The 21,048-nt window shown below is 43.2% G+C and overlaps 2 protein-coding genes across 2 annotated transcripts; one reads left to right on the top strand and one right to left on the bottom strand.

The window, feature by feature from the left end:
- Positions 1–7,234: 7,234 nt before the first annotated feature.
- LOC307083271 (zona pellucida sperm-binding protein 3-like) lies at positions 7,235–9,767 on the bottom strand (the record flags this gene model as incomplete). Its single annotated transcript, XM_079747103.1, has 10 exons — positions 7,235–7,446; positions 7,532–7,621; positions 7,707–7,880; positions 7,964–8,115; positions 8,194–8,288; positions 8,376–8,493; positions 8,581–8,758; positions 9,043–9,146; positions 9,235–9,350; positions 9,429–9,767. The coding sequence occupies 10 exons, from the start codon at positions 9,765–9,767 to the stop codon at positions 7,235–7,237; spliced, it is 1,578 nt and encodes a 525-aa protein (XP_079603229.1).
- A 2,722-nt stretch (positions 9,768–12,489) lies between these two features.
- Positions 12,490–21,044, top strand: cUnh17orf75 (chromosome Un C17orf75 homolog). The gene is made up of 10 exons (XM_079747133.1): positions 12,490–12,802; positions 13,095–13,169; positions 13,768–13,893; positions 14,477–14,626; positions 14,788–14,842; positions 14,965–15,084; positions 15,479–15,540; positions 16,649–16,785; positions 17,131–17,234; positions 19,713–21,044. Exons 1-10 carry the CDS (start codon positions 12,660–12,662, stop codon positions 19,926–19,928), a joined length of 1,188 nt encoding a protein of 395 aa, XP_079603259.1. The 5' UTR covers positions 12,490–12,659; the 3' UTR covers positions 19,929–21,044.
- Positions 21,045–21,048: the final 4 nt, after the last annotated feature.

Raw genomic sequence — 21,048 nt, 5'->3', positions numbered from 1 at the left:
GTGCTTTAAGACGTGTTTCCAATCGCTTTGTTTGTGCGAAAGAAGGGGCTGCGTTCAATGAAATCAAAACCAAAACGGATTGAGCCTTCTTTTTATGTCCATGATTGAGCCCTGTTTATAAACAACCCTTCCGGGTTTTGTCTGTTGGCTGGTGTCGATACGTCAAGTGTCATACGCAGGACCCCGAGTCGATCTGGCAGCCGAGTCAATCTGGTACCCACACCGGCAATGCTTAGCTTTCAAAGCCACTTGGGCTGCTATCTAGAACGTCCTCGAGTCTAGCGTAACCTCGGCCATATACCTCGGCTAAATGTACATTGACATTTGACAGAATGTAAAATGAATATAAATGCATTCACATGTCCTCTTTTATTTGTTCTTCACAGGGTCAGATGGAACGGCAGGCGGAAGAACATCGTCAAAATGAAATTCAAAATGATTTGAAATAAAAAATATAATAAATTGATATTTGTTAGTGCACAGCTGTCTTGTCTTTTGAATGGGCTTGGGGTTATTAGCAACAACATTAGCAACAGCCACCAGCCAAAATGCAGGTAAAATATGAATGTGGCTTGTAGATTTCAGACTAGATTTTGTGGGTTCTATAAAGGGCAAATGAGGACTGCATGCAGATCCTCCCTAACGTCCTTTCAACGTTATGGCAACCTAAGGTTGCCGCAATATCGCCGGTATGTCTTTGGGTTGCCACGACGTCGCCAGCACGTGGCGGTTACGGACGAGCAACGTCGCCAAGATATGTTGCGGCAACGTGATCGCGTCTTTCAGCCGCACGTATCGGCTACGTTAAAACTTACGCGGAGGCAACGTATGTTTGGTCATAAAGTTACGTAACCGCTACGTAGCGGCGACGTAACTGGGTTAGCTGGGGTGATTCTCCAAGTAGGAGGAAGAGTGGCCACTGGGACACCGTAAAGTGATGCAGCTGGGACCACTTCAACAATGTGGATATCTGACATGAACATGTGCCTCTTGAGCTTTTGTTCTGCAAGAGGAACTGGTGGCAGTCGGGCAGTCTTCCCAGAAAGACACAGACATGCCATTAACGGCCTGATTGGCCATGTTCACTGACACATCTCCAGTGTTTTTTACCTGTGGTTTCAGTGGACGAAAGGTGTACCAGCACACAGATATTTAACAAATAATAGGAATTAATAATTCAAAATAATACGTACATCAATGTAGTAATAACACGTACATCAATGTAGTGCTGTTTGACACTGAATATAGCAGCCTAGCAAAAATGAGTCTGCTGTTTGGCTTGGTAACACTGACTCCCAGTGGTATGTACTGGCAGTTGCTAGCATAGATCTATTTAGCTAAATGCTAAATATTGTTTGTGCGGGTGACTGCCTCACAAAAATCTTTAATGTATTTGTGGAATAAAAAAAGCAAAGTACTCAATACCTTTCTATTTTTTATCATACGTGTCTGGAAAAATCTGGTTCATAATCATTGACACGATGTTAAGGTTGGCAAAGCAAACATCATTGTATCACTATTGAAATCAGTTTTTTGACTCACCCAAATCCCAATTTGAGTAAATCTTTTAAAAATAACACACCCGGATTGTGTCCGGACATTTTATAGTATGATGATATAATATATATTTAGGCTTACTGTATATATGTTAGTTAGGTTCTTTATTGTCCCCAAGGGGATTGTATTCACACAGTCAAGTCAAGTTGGTTTCAGGGCAGCATACATTTGAAAAGACACAACACAGTGTAGCAACACTGTGAGGCACACGGATAACAATTAAACTATTTTCCCACACATACAACAGATAACAGATAAACCCTCTTCACACATATACCACAGAAAATCATGTAGACAGAAATAAACATGACATGGACAATATACAGTGATGAAAGATCTACATATTTTTGTTCAGTGCTATGATAGCTGAGGGGATAAATCTTCTTTTACAATGGCCTTTTCTCCAGTCTAGCACCCTATATTTGTATGCAAACTGGTGAGGGTCCAGTTGTGGTCCGACGGTTGGCGGGATGAGGTGAAGCATTATCTTTTCAATGCACTTCATTATTATGGGCGTGAGTGCAACTGGACGGAAGTTGTTGGGCTCTGACAGGCGGGTTTTTTGGGTATTGGTGCAATGGTTGAGGTCTTCCATAGGGTGGGAACTTTAGCTGTTCTGAATTAATCCCAGAAGACGGATTGGAAGACTGGGGAGAGCTCCATGGAGCAGAGCTTTAGCACCCTTGCCAGGATGCCGTCCGGCCCCGGTGCCTTGCCAATTGTACACATTGCCAGCTGTTGCTTTAAATCCTCCTGAGTGAAGGGTGGGTGCTGGGGCTCTTCCAGGGGGAGCACCTTGGGTAGCTCTTCACAGGAGGCGGTGTATTCCTGGGTGTCAAACCGGTTGAACAAACTGTACAGGGAGTTTGCAAAAAAAAAGATATATATCAGGCTGACCATTTCCCTAACACCAAAAAGGAGGACATTATGTGCCATATCGTGAGGCAAGAATAACAGCATAGGGCTCTGGTGTGCTCCCATCTACAATACAATTTTGTGTGGCTTATAGATGATGTTTGTGTCACTGAATAGGAAAAAATATGAAAAGTCAAAAAGCGTTTGTTCACTGTATTTGAATTTGTTCAATATATTGTGGTGTTCAAAAACTTTATCTTTTAAAGTGCCACAAAGCATAACATACTTGGACTTAAATGCAAAATACAACAGGTAACATAAATAATAAATATTAAACCAATAAAGTTTTATGTAAACAACAAAGGAGATCGTAAAAAGAAAACGTGGTTAACATTCAACTGCTCAAAAAGTAAAGCATTTCTAAAGTGATTCAGTCTATTGGGGACTTGTCTTCAGTGTCTTCATCTTATTATGGGTGTGTGTGTGTGTGTGTGTGTGTGTGTGTGTGTGTGTGTGTGTGTGTGTGTGTGTGTGTGTGTGTGTGTGCCTGTGTGTGTGTGTGTGTGTGTGCGTGCGTGCGTGTGTGTGTACGCGTGCGCACACCCCCACCCTCCTCCTTGACCCGCCTCTCTCCTCCTCATTTGCATTAAAGCTACAGACACCGAAACGGCGCGTTTGGGGAAAGCTCAATGTGCGACTGGCTCGTAGTGGCTGTAATTCTGCACCACGGCTGAATTTCTGGAACGTCTTCAAATACTGTGTTAAGGGGCCCACTAATATCTATATTAAAGCATCCATAAAGTAGCATGCCATGGGACCTTTAAGGTCCTAAAGAAAAATATTGAAATAGTCTATTTTTCTACATTTGAAAAAGTATTTGTGTCTGCGTTTGCGTCTCACGTCTCTGGCACTTCCACAACAAGTAAATACTCGTAGTGGGGGTTATCTCGGGCATGGTTGAAAAGAATCGGGGAAAAGGAACTTTGGCTTTGACTCTTTATTACGACATACAGTGGGGCAAAAAAGTATTTAGTCAGCCACCAATTGTGCAAGTTCTCCCACTTAAAAAGACGAGAGAGGCCTGTAATTTTCATCATAGGTAAACCTCAGCTATGAGAGACAAAATGAAAAAAAAAAATCCAGAAAATCACAACTTCTGATTTTTTAAGAATTTATTTGCAAATGATGGTGGAAAATAAGTATTTGGTCACCTACAAACCAGCAAGATTTCTGGCTGTCACAGACCTGTAACTTCTTCTTTAAGAGGCTCCTCTGTCCTCCACTTGTTACCTGTATTAATGGCACCTGTTTGAACTCCTTATCAGTATAAAAGACACCTGTCCACAACCTCAAACAGTCACACTCCAAACTCCACTATGGCCAAGACCAAAGAGCTGTCAAAGGACACAAGAAACACAATTGTAGACCTGCACCAGGCTGGGAAGTCTGAATCTGCAATAGGTAAGCAGCTTGGTGTGAAGAAATCAACTGTGGGAGCAATTATTAGGAAATGGAATACATACAAGACCACTGATAATCTCCCTCGATCTGGGGCTTCACGCAAGATCTCACCCTGTGGGGTCAAAATGATCACAAGAACGGTGAACAAAAATCCCAGAACCACACGGGGGGATCTAGTGAATGACCTCCAGAGAGCTGGGACCAAAGTAACAAAGGCTACCATCACTAACACACTACGCCGCCAGGGACTCAAATCCTGCAGTGCCAGACGTGTCCCCCTGCTAAAGCCAGTGCATGTCCGGGCCCGTTTGAAGTTTGCTAGAGAGCATTTGGATGATCCAGAACAGGATTGGGAGAATGTCAAATGGTCAGATGAAACCAAAATAGAACTTTTTGGTAAAAACTCAACTCGTCGTGTTTGGAGGAGAAAGAATGCTGAGTTGCATCAAAAGAACACCATACCTACAGTGAAGCATGGGGGTGGAAACATCATGCTTTGGGGCTGTTTTTCTGCCAAGGGACCAGGACGTCTGATCCGTGTGACGGAAAGAATGAATGGGGCCATGTATATTGAGATTTTGAGTGAAAACCTCCTTCCATCAGCAAGAGCACTGAAGATGAAACGTGGCTGGGTCTTTCAGCATGACTATGACCCCAAACACACCGCCCGGGCAACGAAGGAGTGGCTTCGTAAGAAGCATTTCAAGGTCCTGGAGTGGCCTAGCCAGTCTCCAGATCTCAACCCCATAGAAAATCTTTGGAGGGAGTTAAAAGTCTGTGTTGCCCAGCGAAGGCCCAAAAACATCACTGCTCTAGAGGAGATCTGCATGGAGGAATGGGCCAAAATACCAGCAGCAGTGTGTGAAAACCTTGTAAAGACTTACAGAAAACATTTGACCTCTGTCATTGCCAACAAAGGGCATGTAACAAAGTATTGAGATGACCTTTTGTTATTGACCAAATACTTATTTTCCACCATAATTTGCAAATAAATTCTTTAAAAATCAGACAATGTGATTTTCTAGATTTTTTTTTTTTATTTTGTCTCTCATAGCTGAGGTTTACCTATGATGAAAATTACAGGCCCCTCTCATCTGTTTAAGTGGGAGAACTTGCACAATTGGTGGCTGACTAAATACTTTTTTGCCCCACTGTATTCTGGTATACATTATTAGAAGTTCAGAATAAGAATTATGAGCAATCTTATTTTCTGAAGGGGTCCCTCTTGCGCTGAATCTAATATCGTGCCCAATAAAACGGAAACAGCAAAGGCTAACATTGACTGGCCATGACTTTCCACAATGTCCTCGCTTTAAAATGGTTGCCATGATCCATATTACTCACAAATAATAGCCACTGATGCTGTGATAACAATAGCAAAAAGTGTAAAACTAAAATATATATAAGCAGACAGTTAAAATAGATTAGATTCGTTTGTCAGTGAGATAATTCTGGGTCCTTTTTTCTCAATGACATGGGATATTATGGTTGTACAAAGAGATATCTATTAGAATCCCATAGAAATGCTCGGACACATTCTGGGCATGTTTTTTGTTGTAGATTTACTCTGATGACGTATATTGAATCAAACTGGGCTTTGTGTTTTTTGTGAACTGATTTGAATGGTGAACCTATGAGATTATGTACTTTGATTTTTATGAATTACAAGTAATGTTAAATAATTTGTCTTAAGTCTTTCAGAGCCAACCTTGAAATTTTTTCAATGATTATGAACCACCTTTTTCCAAACATTTTTGATAAAATTAAAAAGCTATTGAGTGCATTGCTTATGTTATTCCACAAATGCATGGAATATTTATGTTATGGCTGTCATAAGTACAAACAATATTTAGCCTTTTGCCTGAACTCTAAGCAATTGTCAGTATCTACTGCCGGGCCGGCATGCCGGTCGACTGGCCAGATGTTAGGCGCTGGAGGATGTGGTCCAATGGATGGCTGGGGGCCACAAAGGTCGCTCCAACGCCGCCCTCCAGCAGAACCTGGTGGGGGCCCCGATGGAGGTTGTCCCTGCCCCACCCCCAGGGCTCGGGCTGACTCCAGGGTTTGGCAGAGGAGAGCCTATGCCGCCCGCTGAATCTGCGCCGCAATGGGTGCCGTAGCATCATTGCATCTGGCCTGTTTAACTCCACCTCGGTGACGGTTGAGTTGGAGAGCTTTTAACATCGGCATTGCAACTCTTGCAGTCGATGTGATTTCGAATGAAGGCTTCGATGTCCGCTCTGGCAGACATCATAACATAGGCTGTGAAGTTGTTTATATAGTAAGCTTCTTTCCATCTGACTCAATGCCAACTTAGGCCATTAGAGAATCTAATGATCCTCCACACCTACAGGTGTGCCTTCATACCAATAACTCCAATTTTCCACAACCATCATCTTTTAATGAGCATGTTTACTGCTCACTTTTCAACTAATTGTTAGACTGTACAGAGATGCATAACGGTTAATCTTCATCCGAATGTCAGTTTGATTTTATCACATTAAGAAAGACAAGTGTTAAGGTTCTGTAGTTAAGAGTTGCAAGCTTTAATTTAAGTAATTTGTTTAAAAATTAAAAACACACCCAAGTTTAAATACTAGCCAATGACATGCATACCTCGTTTCAAAAGCAGTCTAAAAACATGAAGGTACCAAGAACCGGTAGTGAATTGGACATTTTTTTTAAATGTAAATAAGGTGGTTGACTTTGTGTCAGGAGCACAATCATGATAAAGCCATTACAAATGGGGCAATCCTCATCTCCTGGGACTGTGGGCACAGTCCTGGGATTGCGGTACTCCTGGGGTAGTATTTGAGGAATCTGGACCCTGTTCTGGCCTCATTCTAGGTCTGTAGCCCATCAAAAGTAACCCTAGGCTCTTGGCTTGTATTGAGAATATTGGCCCGAAAACTAAAAGGAAATCCTAACTCTAGAACCAAACTTTAGTGCAGATTGTGTCCAACAATTAGATTTGTTCAGGATTAACATGAGCATTTAAATATACTACCCAAGCATCCATTTTGTTGGTACACACTTTAGAGCAATTATGAATACATTTTGGGTTAAATGTAAATACACCTGCCGGTACTTTAAGAGGCAGCAAAGGTGTCACTCTGAGCAGTCAAGGCTCCTTCCAACATCCATGACCGTAAAACCCATCTATAAATGACTCACTTGTAACAGTTTGACAAAATAGTCTGCAACCAACCAAACATAAAAGTGCTCTTAAAATGACCCATCTCGGCTTGTCTAGTTTACTGTAGTGATATAACAGAAATATATATAAAGACTTGGTGAAAGGCAAGTGCTACAGAAACTGGACAGAACAATATAAATCGTTAATGGAGAGTCAATTTAATGTTTATTTTTTGGGTTTATTTTCCTCTAGAAGTTTCTGCTCTTCGGTTTGCTGGGCCATCATTGTCGTATTCTTGTTCTCAGCTCGGCCTTCAGACTGGGGGGCTTGTGTTTCAGGCTTTGCCAGGTCTGAGGGCACGCTAGGTAGAGTAGGCGCCTTCTGTGCCACATCAGCTGTAGTCACAGCTTCATCCTCACCACTGGCCTCATCCTCTTCTGCCATAAAGTAGAATGGTTGCAACTCATTATAGCAAAAATATTGCTAGGTCCAAAACCTCAATCAGCCCTTTATTTACTCTACCTTGTTTAGTAGTGACATATTTCTCTGCTTTGTTCAACTCTTTATGGACTCTTTGTTTCAATGACGGTAGCAAAGGTACCAGTCCTAGATCTGCAACAGAAAAATAGATGAAAGGCAATTTGTAGGGCTGAGATCAAGGTACAACCTCTGGTCATTTGATCTTTCAGATTCTTACCCTTTTTCGACTCCATGCCCATCTTTGGGGCCATGCCACTCCTCCACTGGCTTCCGTAGAAAGCAGAGCTTCCCATTTTGGAGATGATGGGAGGGACATCCTCTTTAGGGATGAGGCCACTTTTCTTGGTTGGCAACACCAGGATGGGACCCACACGTTCTTCATCGTCATACACTGGACAAATACCCAAATGAATAGTTTCAGAACCATATGTAAAGTCTAATCACAAGCTTTTTGTAGAAATTCATGATTTGTACCTTGTTCTTTCGAGCCACTCTTCCAGGAGCTGGATGCTGCAGAGTTTGCATGACTAAGAGGAGGAAAAGCGCCATAGCTCCGGGGTTGAACGATCTCGTTCTGCCCACCACAAGCGCCGCATAAGTAGTCATTGCCGTCAGCAGAGCGCCATCTTAAAAAAAGTAAAACATTTTACAATCTTTTTTCTTTTTCAAGTGCACAGTATACAGCAGGATCAAATTAGGCTTGCCTTCCGTTCATGTAAGTGCACGCCTTGGTTTGGAGCATTGGTTTCTCAGCATCAACAGTGACGGGTGTAGCAGTTAGCTGGCATGTAATGTAGAGCTGTGGAGAGTAGTCAATTACTGTAGAGATTTACATTTACAAACTACCAAGACTTCCATTTATCATAATAAATGTTTGACGTCTTACTTCTCCCTGTTCTTCCTGGTGAAATCTAAAGGCATCGATGACCAGGCGAAGTTTGTTATCCTGGGTCCGGGGGAGGAACTGGGAGTGGGCACCCTGCAGCTGAGAATCCATCAGGCACCTAAGACCGACCACGATCCCCAGTCACGAGTTGAATCTCTGAGTGTCGTTTTAAAGTTCAAGATTGAAAGCTCTCAGGCACACTCACCCGTCGTTTTCAATGAAGTCGTATCGGGGCATGGATTCCCTGGCGGGGTACAGCGTGGCCACACAGCTGCTCATGAACACCCTGAGGTCCATGTGATTGCCCACCCTGATGGATGCCTCCAGGCAGATGGGCTCGCTGAGGTGGAACACGTTGGAGCTCCTCTCGTGCAGCCAGTCGCCTAACAAACACAAGTAAACTAGCGAGGGCTGACGAAGACCAAGTGGGATAGGATGGGGTATTGGAGCAGGATAATGTAGGGGCTAGGCTGTTTGACTCAGAAGCAAAATAGTACTGGTTCAATTCCCCCGAGCAAGGGTACTTGAGGTAGCCTGACCTAAAGACTAAAACATTCCTTAATGACATGCAAAAAGTCAAGACTTTTTGTAAAAGACTACAGAATAGTAAATAGTATCCAACCAAGACATTTATAAAAAATGGCCACTGACGCCCAAGAGAACACACTTGTCATGATCCTGAGGTTGAAGTCAAGGGTTTCCACAGCTGATTGAGTGGCGGTGAACGGGATCCAGGTAGGTTGGAGAGGTGAACTGGATAAGCTGTACTTCCTGAGGAATCAGGACAAAGAAATGCCATACATGGTAGGCCTAGAACATGTGGGCTAATGAGTCATGGTAGAGGAGCAGAGATGTAGACCTTTCATAATGGCACTCAATTGGAATAACTGCCTCCTCCATTCGGATCAAACCGTCTTCAGACGTCGCAGGAGTGTAGATGAGAAGGTTTGTGTAGACCAGGGAACTCTCAGTCATCTGTGGGAAGCAAAGAAAGCTATTCATTGTATGTGCCATTACAAAAATGAACACACATACATTTAAGTTTATGCTAACCCAGTGCTTGGTTCCGCAGTCTGAAAGCCCAACGACAATTGTGTACTCTTCCTTGGATGTCGCCAGAGCGCTGCAGACATGGCCATAGACCACGCCGAGACGCAGCTCAGCCGGCTGAATTGGAGCTCCGATTTCAAACATGTCAGCTTTTACCGTGATTTCCATTAAGTCCGGGTAGCACGACACTGCAACAGTTTTAACGCGTTCACTTTTTTCATTGTACGTTTCTTGCTGGGTGAACGTTTGTTGTCCAGGCAGAGGATGAAGGGGAAGAGACGGTGGTATGCAGATTGCAGAGGACAGTAAAGTAAGGAGCAAGAAAGGCGTGGAGGTCTTCATCCTGTAAATCAAACTTCACGCTTAAGTTAACAGTTAAGCTGCTTGAAGTTGGGGACCAGACACTCTTCTGCAACCTACTTGATTTAAGTGTCCGCTGCTCACGACACTTAACAACCAAACAATCAACAATCAAACAAGACGACAGTGGCAGGCTTTCAATTGCACACCTGAAATTACTTACCATTAATCAGACACACACACACACACACACACACACACACACACACACACACACACACACACTATGTAAAGCGCTTGGGCTGTCTTGGAAAGCGCTTAATTATTAATATTTGGCCTATATCAACTTAGAAACTTATAAATATTGTGCCACTGGCATGGAATATAAACGTTTAGAAAGAAAGAAAATGAATGAATCAATGTTTATTCAATGTTTAATTCAGTAAATCACTGTAAATCACAAAAACAATGCTTTCAATCAATTAGAATATAAACATTTCAAGTTCAATCAACAGCCTCTGAAGAGCACTCCTACAAGCTGACCAACAGTTGATTGCTGGATCCTATGTTACTCTAGACTGGGTAGCCCCGACCATTCTGCCGGCGATTTTTTTGTGGGAGCCAATCACCAAGCTGGCTTTTCCCCCTGGCGCGGTATTGGCTTGTTAAACACAATGACGACAGGGAAGACATTTTCCTTTAATAGAACATGTAGAAAAGCTGTAACTTATTGAGAAAGCTAATATATTCATATCCAGTGTTGGGAACGTTACTTTAAAAAAGTAATTAGTTATAGTTACTTACTACTTGTTCCAAAAAGTAACTGAGTTAGTAACTGTATTACTATATAATAAAAGTAACTAGTTACCAGGGAAAGTTACTATTTGTGTTATTGTAAAAAAAAAGTTGCTATACGTCAAAGAATTTGTGGTCGTGGAGGTATCTGTGTTTTTGGCCACAAGCTTTGTAGATGCGTGTGTCATTGTGAGATGCTTCATTAAATTAGAGTTGTTTACATGCACGTTCTTGCCTTTGCCCTCAATGAATTTGAAGTAGTGCTTATATCTCCACCTTGAAAATGTCAACTTTTCATCGGATTGCTCCGGACTCGCCATTTCTGCTGCTTCATCGAAGCACGTGTGTGTGTGTGTGTGTGTGTGTGTGTGTGTGTGTGTGTGTGTGTGTGTGTATGTGTGTGTGTGTGTGTATGTGTGTGTGGCGCGCGTGTCCTGGCTTGTGTGTAAAAACACTGGCTCCGATTGGCCATTCGTAATCGCTTATCTCGTTGTTAACCCACCCGGTCTCCTCAGTAGCAGTTTGTGTGGAGCCAGGGATGCGTTCGCATACGCTCGTTTTTATTCAATCAATTCATAGTAATGCACCGCATTTAACATTCAGTAACGGTAACGGCGTTGTAACAACGGAAATAGTAATTAGTTAGATTACCCGTTACTGAAAAAATAACAGCGTTACCTAACGCCGTTCTTTTAAACTGCGTTATTACAGACACTGTTTATATCAGATCACAAGGCGTAAAAAGAATACTAGCACTTCTTGTTCTTTCATTTTCGTGACATCGGAAAGTTCTCCTGAACGACACCTCATGACGCTGTTATGATTCTACTTCCGTTCGGCAACTGGGGCCAGATTTTGATAACAGAGTTGCCCAGTTGGTGACGTGTGGTTTACTAGTGACGCGCATGAACATGGTGATGAAAAACTATTTTGATGCTTTGTGGTATGGTCGTCTCGGGCGAGGTATGACTCGGAGAGTGGTAAATGTGGTAGTGGTAAACGTGGTTTATTCTAACAGAGACACAAGGTAAACAAGCTTGCATTCTGGAGGTGGTTCATGAAGCATCTCTCGAACACACGTAAACAAACATTGTATATTGGGAGTGGGCGGAATGTTCTAATTTACCCAGGTTAACCTACGGTCTTGGCTTTAGCGGAAATGGCAAAGTGGCCATGTTTGTAGTCTTTAACTTATCTACAAAATCATACAACCTTATTTGGTGTTGTCCATGTTGTATGTGGGGAAGAAACCATGCATAACTGTGAAACATGTCATCAGAAATAGCATTGACTAAAATAATTTACATCAATGGCGGAACATGAAAGTTTTACTCAATATAAAAGAATTAACCATCATATCACATACTTTACTATTGATTGACGTTGTAACCGTGTGTTGGCATAGACTTTGCTCAGTTTTAAACATTGTGTACTGGTAAATCAGCTCTAAATAAGGGCAAGTTTAGCCTTCCATACAGTGGCAATACAATTTGCCTCTCAGCAAAAGGATAGTAGGTGATAGGCTACAAGGAAGCAAAGGCGTTCGAACTTGAAACCGATCCTAAGTTCTGTTTAGCTCTGACTGGTTTTCATCTGATAAAAAAAACTGCTGTAAAGAACTTTTATGTTCCGAAAGCAGTGCACATGAACGGTCGCTGTCGGGCACAAGCGTAAGCGTGAGCGTCATCACTGACGAGGCGTCTCGTTATCACCAGGACCATGAACGCGCCTTTACTGAAGACTGAAACTGAAACATTGCGTGAGATAAGAACCAGCAAATAATTATCTATAGTTTTCTGCACATCTTGGAGTTGATAACAATTAAAATAGTATATTAAAGCGTATTTCAATTCCTAAAACATTGCGCTTCACGAATGTCAATTATCCTTGCAAATGTTTGTGGTGGAACCAATGACTACAGTCAATATTACAGTCGGACACTGTGATCGAGACATTAAGACGCATGCGCGGACCGTATCCACTGCAAAACATTTGACAGTCTATTTACTAAGAGATGCACTAGTGCCGTAATTATATCGACAAAACTCACGTCGACAGCTCATTAATAATTGAGCACGTTTCACCAGTTAAGTCAGTTAAGACGTAATTTAACAGCGTACCGGTTAGCCAAATCCAGCAATGTTTACGTCTCAGACCTCTTCCTTCCAAGATTCAATTGATGTAGAGGAGCGAGATGACTTTGACAGCGATGACATTGGAGGCTATAACCAGAAGACACAGCTGAACTGTTACTATGCCATCTATCTATATCAAGGCACCAGGTAACCGTTAAAATTCAAGACAAAGTTTTACATAAGCAGAATGCAGATTTTGTGCTCGAATGCATTCTGTCAACATAGGATGGATGTCTTTGATCACGTCGTTTAGCTGTACAATACTATCCAAGGCAGTGTTTGCCTTGCTTTTCTGCTTGTTGTTAGTGAGGAGCACATGTGCGCACACGTTTTACATGTTTTGGGCCTACATTTCAACATATTTGACCCACAGAACAATCCACACATTGCAATCTCCAATGTTATTCAATCGACTGTGAAATAATGTGAATTGTCTTAGATCTGAGACTTCTGAGGAAAGTGTTGCATGGAACAAGAGGAGAGCAGACTCCACCACCAGTCAGGACGACTTTAGGTAACCAAGGAAACCACCGACCGGTTTTCCTCGCTGTCCGTGGTCGTTCCGTGGTCTGTACATGCTGCTACCACAGGAAACCAATCAAGATTGGAATCATCCATTCTGTTTGTTAAGCTGATTGTTTTGCCTTCTGATTTGACGCCATGGCTGTGCTTGTTGTTTTTTCTACACTACCATGCTACCACGCCCTCATAATATTTGCAAGAGCTCGTCCAGTCTGTGTGACTTCTCCATTAGACTCCTTAATGTGTGAGTTGTGAAAACGATGCCTTTATGTCTGTGCCTTGCAGCAAAAAATGAACATCCAATCACACACACATCTTAATGACGATGTCGTTATTAGAAACACATTGGGGACACAAGGGCTTTGTGGGTCCCGGTCGTTCCGTGTGTTATCGTTCCGTGTGTAATCGTTAACGTGTGGTGGTATCGTGATCTTGGTGTGCTTGTGAATTGGTCTCCCATCTCGTCCGCCTCGTCGTTTGACTTGACTGGTTGCAAAATTCCTCATACTGCTCCCGGTTCGTCACCAGGCGCTGGCTCGCCATAATCACAGTAACATAATACCGCGTTGTGTCCCGCCCCTAACACACAGCCTGAGCCTGGTGGACAGCAGCCTGCCGCCGGAGGCGGAGCCTGAGCTTCGCTGCTACATCTCCAGGAGGCTGAGCAAGGGGGCCCTGCTGGAGGGCATGGGCAACATAGCCACTGTGGATATCAGGTGACCCTGTTTTGTTTGTTTATTAGAGGACCCCCATTGGCTGAAACTCTCTTTAGTCTTTCTGCCCGGGATCCACATGCAACAGAAGACGAAAAAAGTCGTTCACTGAATTCAATATCATCCAATGAAAGGAAGTGCACACAAAGGCGAAATGGAATAGGTTGCGCAATAAAAAATTATGAGCATGGTTTGATTGGCGTCACATAACACAGGACAAAGGCCAGAAATCCCAGCCTTAATGATGTCATTCCACAGTCCTCTCATATCATCTCTTTTACTTAAAGGTGTAAGAACTGGGCTTACTATCTAGTCGAATATTGTTAGCTATTTGGTCCGATAGAGTCTGAAGGAGGAAAAATTCAGTTTCAATCACATTCAGATCTTAGTCCCCACAAAGATTGCATCTGAATGCGCTCGAAATTCTGAAATTGTTTGAGCGCTGAAAATAAATACACTGGGCACAATCTACAGTCTGTGGACTCTGCTAGTCAATCATGTTTTATTGCCTCACTTGCCTCACACCGGCTCCTGCGTAACACTGGGTGTGTATGTAATATCTCCTTCTTTCTCTTTTTGTGGCCAGCGTCCCAGAGCAGAACGTGGGCTGCTATTGCTGTCTCCTGGAGCAGGAGCACTCCCCAGATCAGCCTGACGCCGAAGGCAATGGCTATGTCATCTGCTTCATGGGGGGCTCAGAGAAGGGGCTCAATCTATATCCTTGCCCCATTGTTGTGTGTGTGCTCGTGCACACACACAACATAATATTAGCGTAATATTAGCGTTCACTTGTTTTGACGTAACAACTGTGAGACGTCTTGTCTTGCCTTGCATGTATTAAGTATTGACTTCTCAAACACACGTACGCTTCCTTTTCTTGACTGAACACACATTTAGACAAGAGCTGGATAAGTATGTCCAAGGCCTACAAAGCTGCCTACAAACCCCTGAGGTATGGAAACACATCAGATTTGTGAAAAAGGCTGCACGGCACACTGTAAATAATCTGAACCTCCCAAGTCACGATTTATGGTTGATGATTGTTATTTCTCCTTATTTCTCTGCTGGCATCAGCTAACTAACCTGGAGACGGAGATCCGTCCGTATCTAAGTAAGTGGTACGAAGAGTCGGTGCTGCACATCCATCGTGTGGTCCAGCTGGTCCAGAGCAGTATTAGCTTCCTGCTTCACGCTGTGAGTCCGCAGGCCTCCCTCTACAATATTCCATCACAACCCACAACAACAGTCTTTTTTTCTTTCTCGCTATTCCAATTGGGTTCCCAGAATGTAACTGTCAATCATGGATAGCCGCATCACTCTGACTCGTGTAGAGAAGGATAGAATGTGGTAGTTGCTTTAAATGGGATTAAAATAATTGATTCTCATTGACTGTTTTTACGGGAATACCTCAGAGTTGGGCCCCGTAACGTGATATAAGTCGAAAAGATACAACTTTTAGAATGTATCGCAATAAGAGGGATTTCTGAGATTATCACGGGAATACACTTTATTTTGTACCATACCTTCGCCCACTCCTACTTATCATTACATAATATTTGTTGCATTCAAATGTTACTGCTGTATTCAGGCTTTGAGTCACACCCATGTTGAGGTCAAATCAGATGAAAGGACGAAGAAGGACATCGCCAGGTGAGTTAGTTGACACTTAACACTTTAAATTATTATACATTCAGTTATATTTATGTGAGTTTCTGAGTATTATAATATATTCAATAACCTTACATGGTAAGCTATATCAGATGTAGTTAGAAAAGTTAATTTATTTTGTTAGTTACAGTAATAGTCAAATACTTTTACAGGCCTACGGTTAGTGGATCATTTCAACACGACACCCACAGTCTTGTGACCGAACACCAAAGACTCGCTGAAGAGTCAAGAAACGAAATGACCATTGCAAAATATCAAAAAACAAAGTATAACAACATTATAATGAAAAACCAAGCAGTAAAATAGTACTACTATACTAGAGTAATAACTACAACCAGAATGTGAATGGGAGTCATGAGGGGTCCAGTAGTGAAATATTTAATGAAAAAATAAGTTTTCCAAGTCAATTATGAAGGACCAATATTAAACATTTGCTGCTTATATTATAACATTTATTATTAATAGATTTCTTGGCGGCCAGTCGTATAAAGCAAGCACATTTAAGACATAACATTTTCGGACCTTCGAAAAATACCAGAGTCATTACTTCGTTCAACACACTCCTAACACATACCCAAAACAATCCTTCTGTTTTCTGTTTCTGCATTTTAAACCTGCGTGCTCTCAAATTATTATTCTCCCATGATGGTCCCCCGACCTGTTGGTCTGTGGTGGATCTGTTGTTGGGCCGTAAGACAAAAGAAGGGACATTCGAGGTTGGAGACAGAGGTCTGGCAAGGAGGAGGATGAGAACAGGATGAAGGTGAAATGCACATCAAGTGTTCGATCAACTCCTCATGAGCAGTGGATAGATAGAGACCTATGTTTGGCAGGGAGGGGTTGATAACAGGATGAATGTGAATACACATAATCAACTAAAAGTGGGTTTTCAGAGACAGGGCTCTGGCAGGGTAACAGCATGAGGCGAAAACATATCTAACTGTTTAACAATTTATGCAATTATTATTAATCCTATTTATTTTGGGGGGGGGGGGGTAATGTGGAAAAAAAGAATGGTTATATTTAATAAACTATAAAGATAATGGTTAGTGGCAGTCCAACATTTGTTCCTCTCTGCCTTGACCCTCAGGTTCATTAAGGCGGCCAGCTTGCAGGGGCTCTCCCAGCAAGAGGCCACAACATCCCTGTGTAAGGCCATGTCTGAGGAGCCCCCCTCCGACCTGGTCATCGACTGCTCCACCACCCCCCCCACACTGTCCAACACGGGTAGGCAGCAGCAGCCGTCAGATCACCTCCACAAGCATCCTCATCCAGTGCCCTGACTCAGAGGGAAATAGCCTTTTGTTCCTTTGTTGAAAAGCATCCAAAGCAGATTTTGTATAGTGATAATAACTAATAACTATTTTGGTACTTTTTGATCAATGTATCAAAACTGTACAATGACAGAATCATACTGTGAACTGTTTCACACCTAGCATTTACACATTTTGTATACATCTATATAAAACACAACCATATATAATTTATTGTTTGTGTGCAATATAAATAAATGTAACTATTTTTATTGTCCTCAGTATTATTTATAGCTCAGATTGTTGCTCTCTTCTCCAGTTAGTAACCGCTTCTGTGATGACTGGATCCAGGCATTCCTTAACGCGGCGGAGAGCTGCAATCCCTTCCTTCTCAGACAGATACTTGAGAACTTCAAACTCAAGGTGGGATCACTTACATTTATTAATTTTTTGTGAATTATAAAGTTATAAAAGTTTCTTCATAAATGTTTCACTTTCATACATTTCTTAATAATAACTTCTAACATTATCGTGCCAAATCCTCTGCAAGGTATCAGAGCTTACAGGGAGGGTTGGTTTGAATCCTTCTGGCTGATGTCCTGAGACCTTCAGCTCTGTTGAGGCTAGCCAGTCCAACGTCCTATGATCAAGGTCAATTAGACCACATTCGCCGTTCGGGCGCGGTGTTTAGGGAACTAGTTTAAATATGTTCCACAGTTTGTTGTGGGTCTCCGGACTGGCATTGGGCACTGTCCGCGATACCCCACTTCAGCATTGCTGCCCCGAATCGTCCCACATCTGTCCTCAGGCGGTCTACTGCTTTCGGGGCAGGTACTGGCCAGGAACGCCGTGGGGGGAGATGGTTCCGCTGACTTCCACTGGTCCCTCCATTTCGCCTTGACCCAGGCAGCCTTGGAGGTGTCGGCTGGTGTTGTGCGGAGCAGTTCTTGGGCGTGTGAAGCAAAGGGGTGCCGGGGCTTGAGGCGCATGTGCCAAAATCTCTTTTGCGATTTTGTGTAGGAGGTTGGATTCACTCGCCTGCGCTTTCGAGCGAGGGTCAGCATGGCTCCTTCTCGCCTGACCTCTGCAGGAGCGATTCCTCCGAGGAAGGGCAGTTGGTTGGTTGGAGTGGCTCGTAGGCATCCAGAGACAGTCTGTAGGGCGGTGTTAAGGGCAGTTTCCAGCTTGTTGACGTGACGGCTACGGCACCAGACAGGAGCACGGTATTCAGCACATGGAAATGCGTAGTGTCTTTGTCTAGGCTCCCCATGTGGTGCCGGCTAGACACCGTATTAGCTCGGCACGGGAGGTTGTCTATGCCTCGGCCGTATCCAGGTTTTGTCTGAATGACAAAGAGTGTTCTGTCAAGCTTTACGCCGAATATTGTGAGGAAGGGCTGGTCCTGTAGTGGGGTTTTGTCAACCATGATGTTCATTTTGCTGGTAGGTCGTGGATGTAGATGTTGAACCACATAGGTGCCAGCATTGAGCCTTGTGGGCTCAATGCTTGAGCTTTCTCACCCTCCTGCTTAGGCCGTTGCAGGTGTGTAGCCGAAAGCTGCGGTTACTCAGCATCTCCATAAGGAAGCTCAAAATGTGCTTGTCTGGGATGGTTTCAAGAAGCTTCATATGTAGTCCGCGCAGCCAGACAGTTAGATATGCAGCTGTGAGGTCCAGGAAAACGGTGCCAGCCTTCTCTCCTGTCCTCTGTCTTGTAACAGGAGGGTCACTTGGTCTGTTATTGACCTAACACTTCGAAAGCCAGCTTGTTCTTTGGGCAGTGTGGGGTCAATAACTGTTTTGAGACGTGCCAGGATAAGACGTTTGAGGAGCTTGTATGGAACGCAGAGCAATGAGATGTGCCGGTATCTCTTGGGGTCGTCGCTTGGTTTGTTTGACTTCAGCAGGGCTATCACCTTGGCACGGCGCCAGTTCTGGCGGCTTTGAATGTTGCAGACATGTAGAGAGGAAGGAGTGCAGCCGGTTGCCTTCTTGCCTTGGTGTTCAATGTACTCCAGGTAGAAGCTGTCTTCACCTGGTGCCTTACTTGTCTTCAGGCGTTGGATGGCCTGTCCAATTTCTGGTGTTGTGAAACAGTGGATGGTTGGAATTGCATCCTGGGGCCCAGGACAACTCATGGACTCTTGCTGATGTTGTTCTGGCAATGTCCTTGTCTGCATTAGGGAAGCGGCCATTACTTATCGGGAGGGACGTGATGGAGCCGTGACTGGACATTGTGCTGGGATTGTTTACCTTCCGTTCAGCTTGTTCATGGTCTGCCACGCCCGGCGGCTGGAGTGTGTGAAGTCGATTGATTCCACAGTCTCTGTCCATCGTTGCCTACGTTTCTCGTTTTGCCTGCAGAGTAGTTAGTCTGCTGCTTTGTCCCTATCTACGCTGGCTTTTTGCTTCTACATGGGTGTGGGATGTTCTTTTTAGCAGCGGCTGAACACATCTTGCAGAACAAGTCGTAGGCATAATATCGGTTGTTGTAGCACGGGTGTGGTAGGCCAGCAGCTGCCATTTTCACTAGTGTCGTGAAGCCTGCCCAGTTTGCCTTGCGAAAGTTCCACCTCTTGGCATCCCTCCCTTGCACTGGTTGGAACAGGGATGGGACAGTCGATGGTGTGACCGGGGGAACATGTACAGGATGTGTGTGAAAGGAGTTGTGCCATTTTCCATATGCCAGCACTGGATTGGTGGTGCTGTTCCATCGTGCAGAGTAGAAAGTGGGCGGCTCCTTCGGATCTCATAGGAGTGTTGGAGCTCTTACCTACTTGTAGGGTAGGCCACATAGACTTGGAATCCTTCGACATGGACCTACATTCAACTGTTCAGACTGACCACAAGGTCCCTGTGTAAAGCTGTACTCCCCGCCCGCCCCCCCCTTCCACCTCTGCAGGCCATTCAAGACATGAACAGCCTGAAGCGCTTCATCCGGCAAGCGGAGATGAGCCATTATGCCCTTTTCCGTTGCTGCCAGTTCCTCCAGGGCTGCGGCAACGGTGACGTGCTGCTGCAGAACGCCAAGGCGGAACACAGCGACCTGCCTGAGGCCTGCAGGATCATCACTGTCCTGGAGGAGTTCCTCATGGAACCGTCCCAGGCCCACACCTAGTTTCCTCCCAGTGCTGGTGGAGACAGCTGCTGGTGACAGCTGCTCACAAAATGGGCAGTGTACAATAATACATTTTGAATATGAAGATGGAGTACACTCTATTGGCAAAGCCATCATCTTTTACATTGTAAACTAATAAGCTAACATGTATGTTAATTTTTTGTCAGGATTTGAGTATTATATGAATGAAAAACAATGTTGTTCTGGTGAAATGAGCACTCTGTCATTATATACTTCATATTGCGACCAAAATTGTATATATGTTATGTATTTATGTATGTATGTATATATGTTTATGTTATGTATGGTAAATATTAGGGTTCCTTCCTGAATCTTGCACAATCCTAATTCCCCTCCCTTCTCAATGCTAATATATTGATGTTGACAGAATTGTGTTAATTTTTTTCAGTTTTTATTCATTACTTACACTACAAACCAAAAAGCTGTTATTCTTTAACTATTAGGTTGCTAAACTGACCAAGCTTTAAGTTTTCGCAATGATTAATTGTAAAATGTTATGCATTTTAGTTTTTTTTGTTATTTAATTGGGAATGCACAATTACGTTTTTGCTCATTTGTTATGCATTTTAGTTTTTTTTGTTGTTTAATTGGGAATGCAGAATTACATTTTTGCTAATTTCAAATATCACTACAGATATGTGGACTATATGTGTAAACTTTTTTTCATAATTCTAATGGCAATATTGTGTAAGTGAAGTGGCTAGAAAGTATTCTTATTTCTTATTATTGGGAACTGCATTCAGGTCTCCGAACACAGCTGCTTTGGAACCAAGTTGGCCACTAGCAGGATTAAGGCCTATGATGTCTAGGGTCATCTGTTTCAAGTATCCAACTCTGAAGAGGGACAGTACAAGAATTCCTACCAAGCTTTGTTCAAGACTTGGTGGCAGCAATTTTGCCCTTTGAACCAGTCTTAATGGTGTGTAGTCTATTTCAGAACTGTGACGTGAGCTAAGTATAATATAGGTGTGTTAGTATGTGCTTGTGTGAATCATAATATTTCACATATGCACATACAAAGTATGTGAAATTCCCCTTCTCTTTATGATGTGCAAGTGGTAATTGTTGGTCTTATGCATAGTGGTTGAATAAATAAAGA

The sequence above is a fragment of the Pollachius pollachius genome, assembly GCF_949987615.1.
Source record: "Pollachius pollachius genome assembly, chromosome: 11".
Lineage (NCBI taxonomy): Eukaryota > Metazoa > Chordata > Actinopteri > Gadiformes > Gadidae > Pollachius > Pollachius pollachius.
Note: the sequence above shows the minus strand (reverse complement) of the source record. Positions and strands in the feature narration are given on the sequence as shown.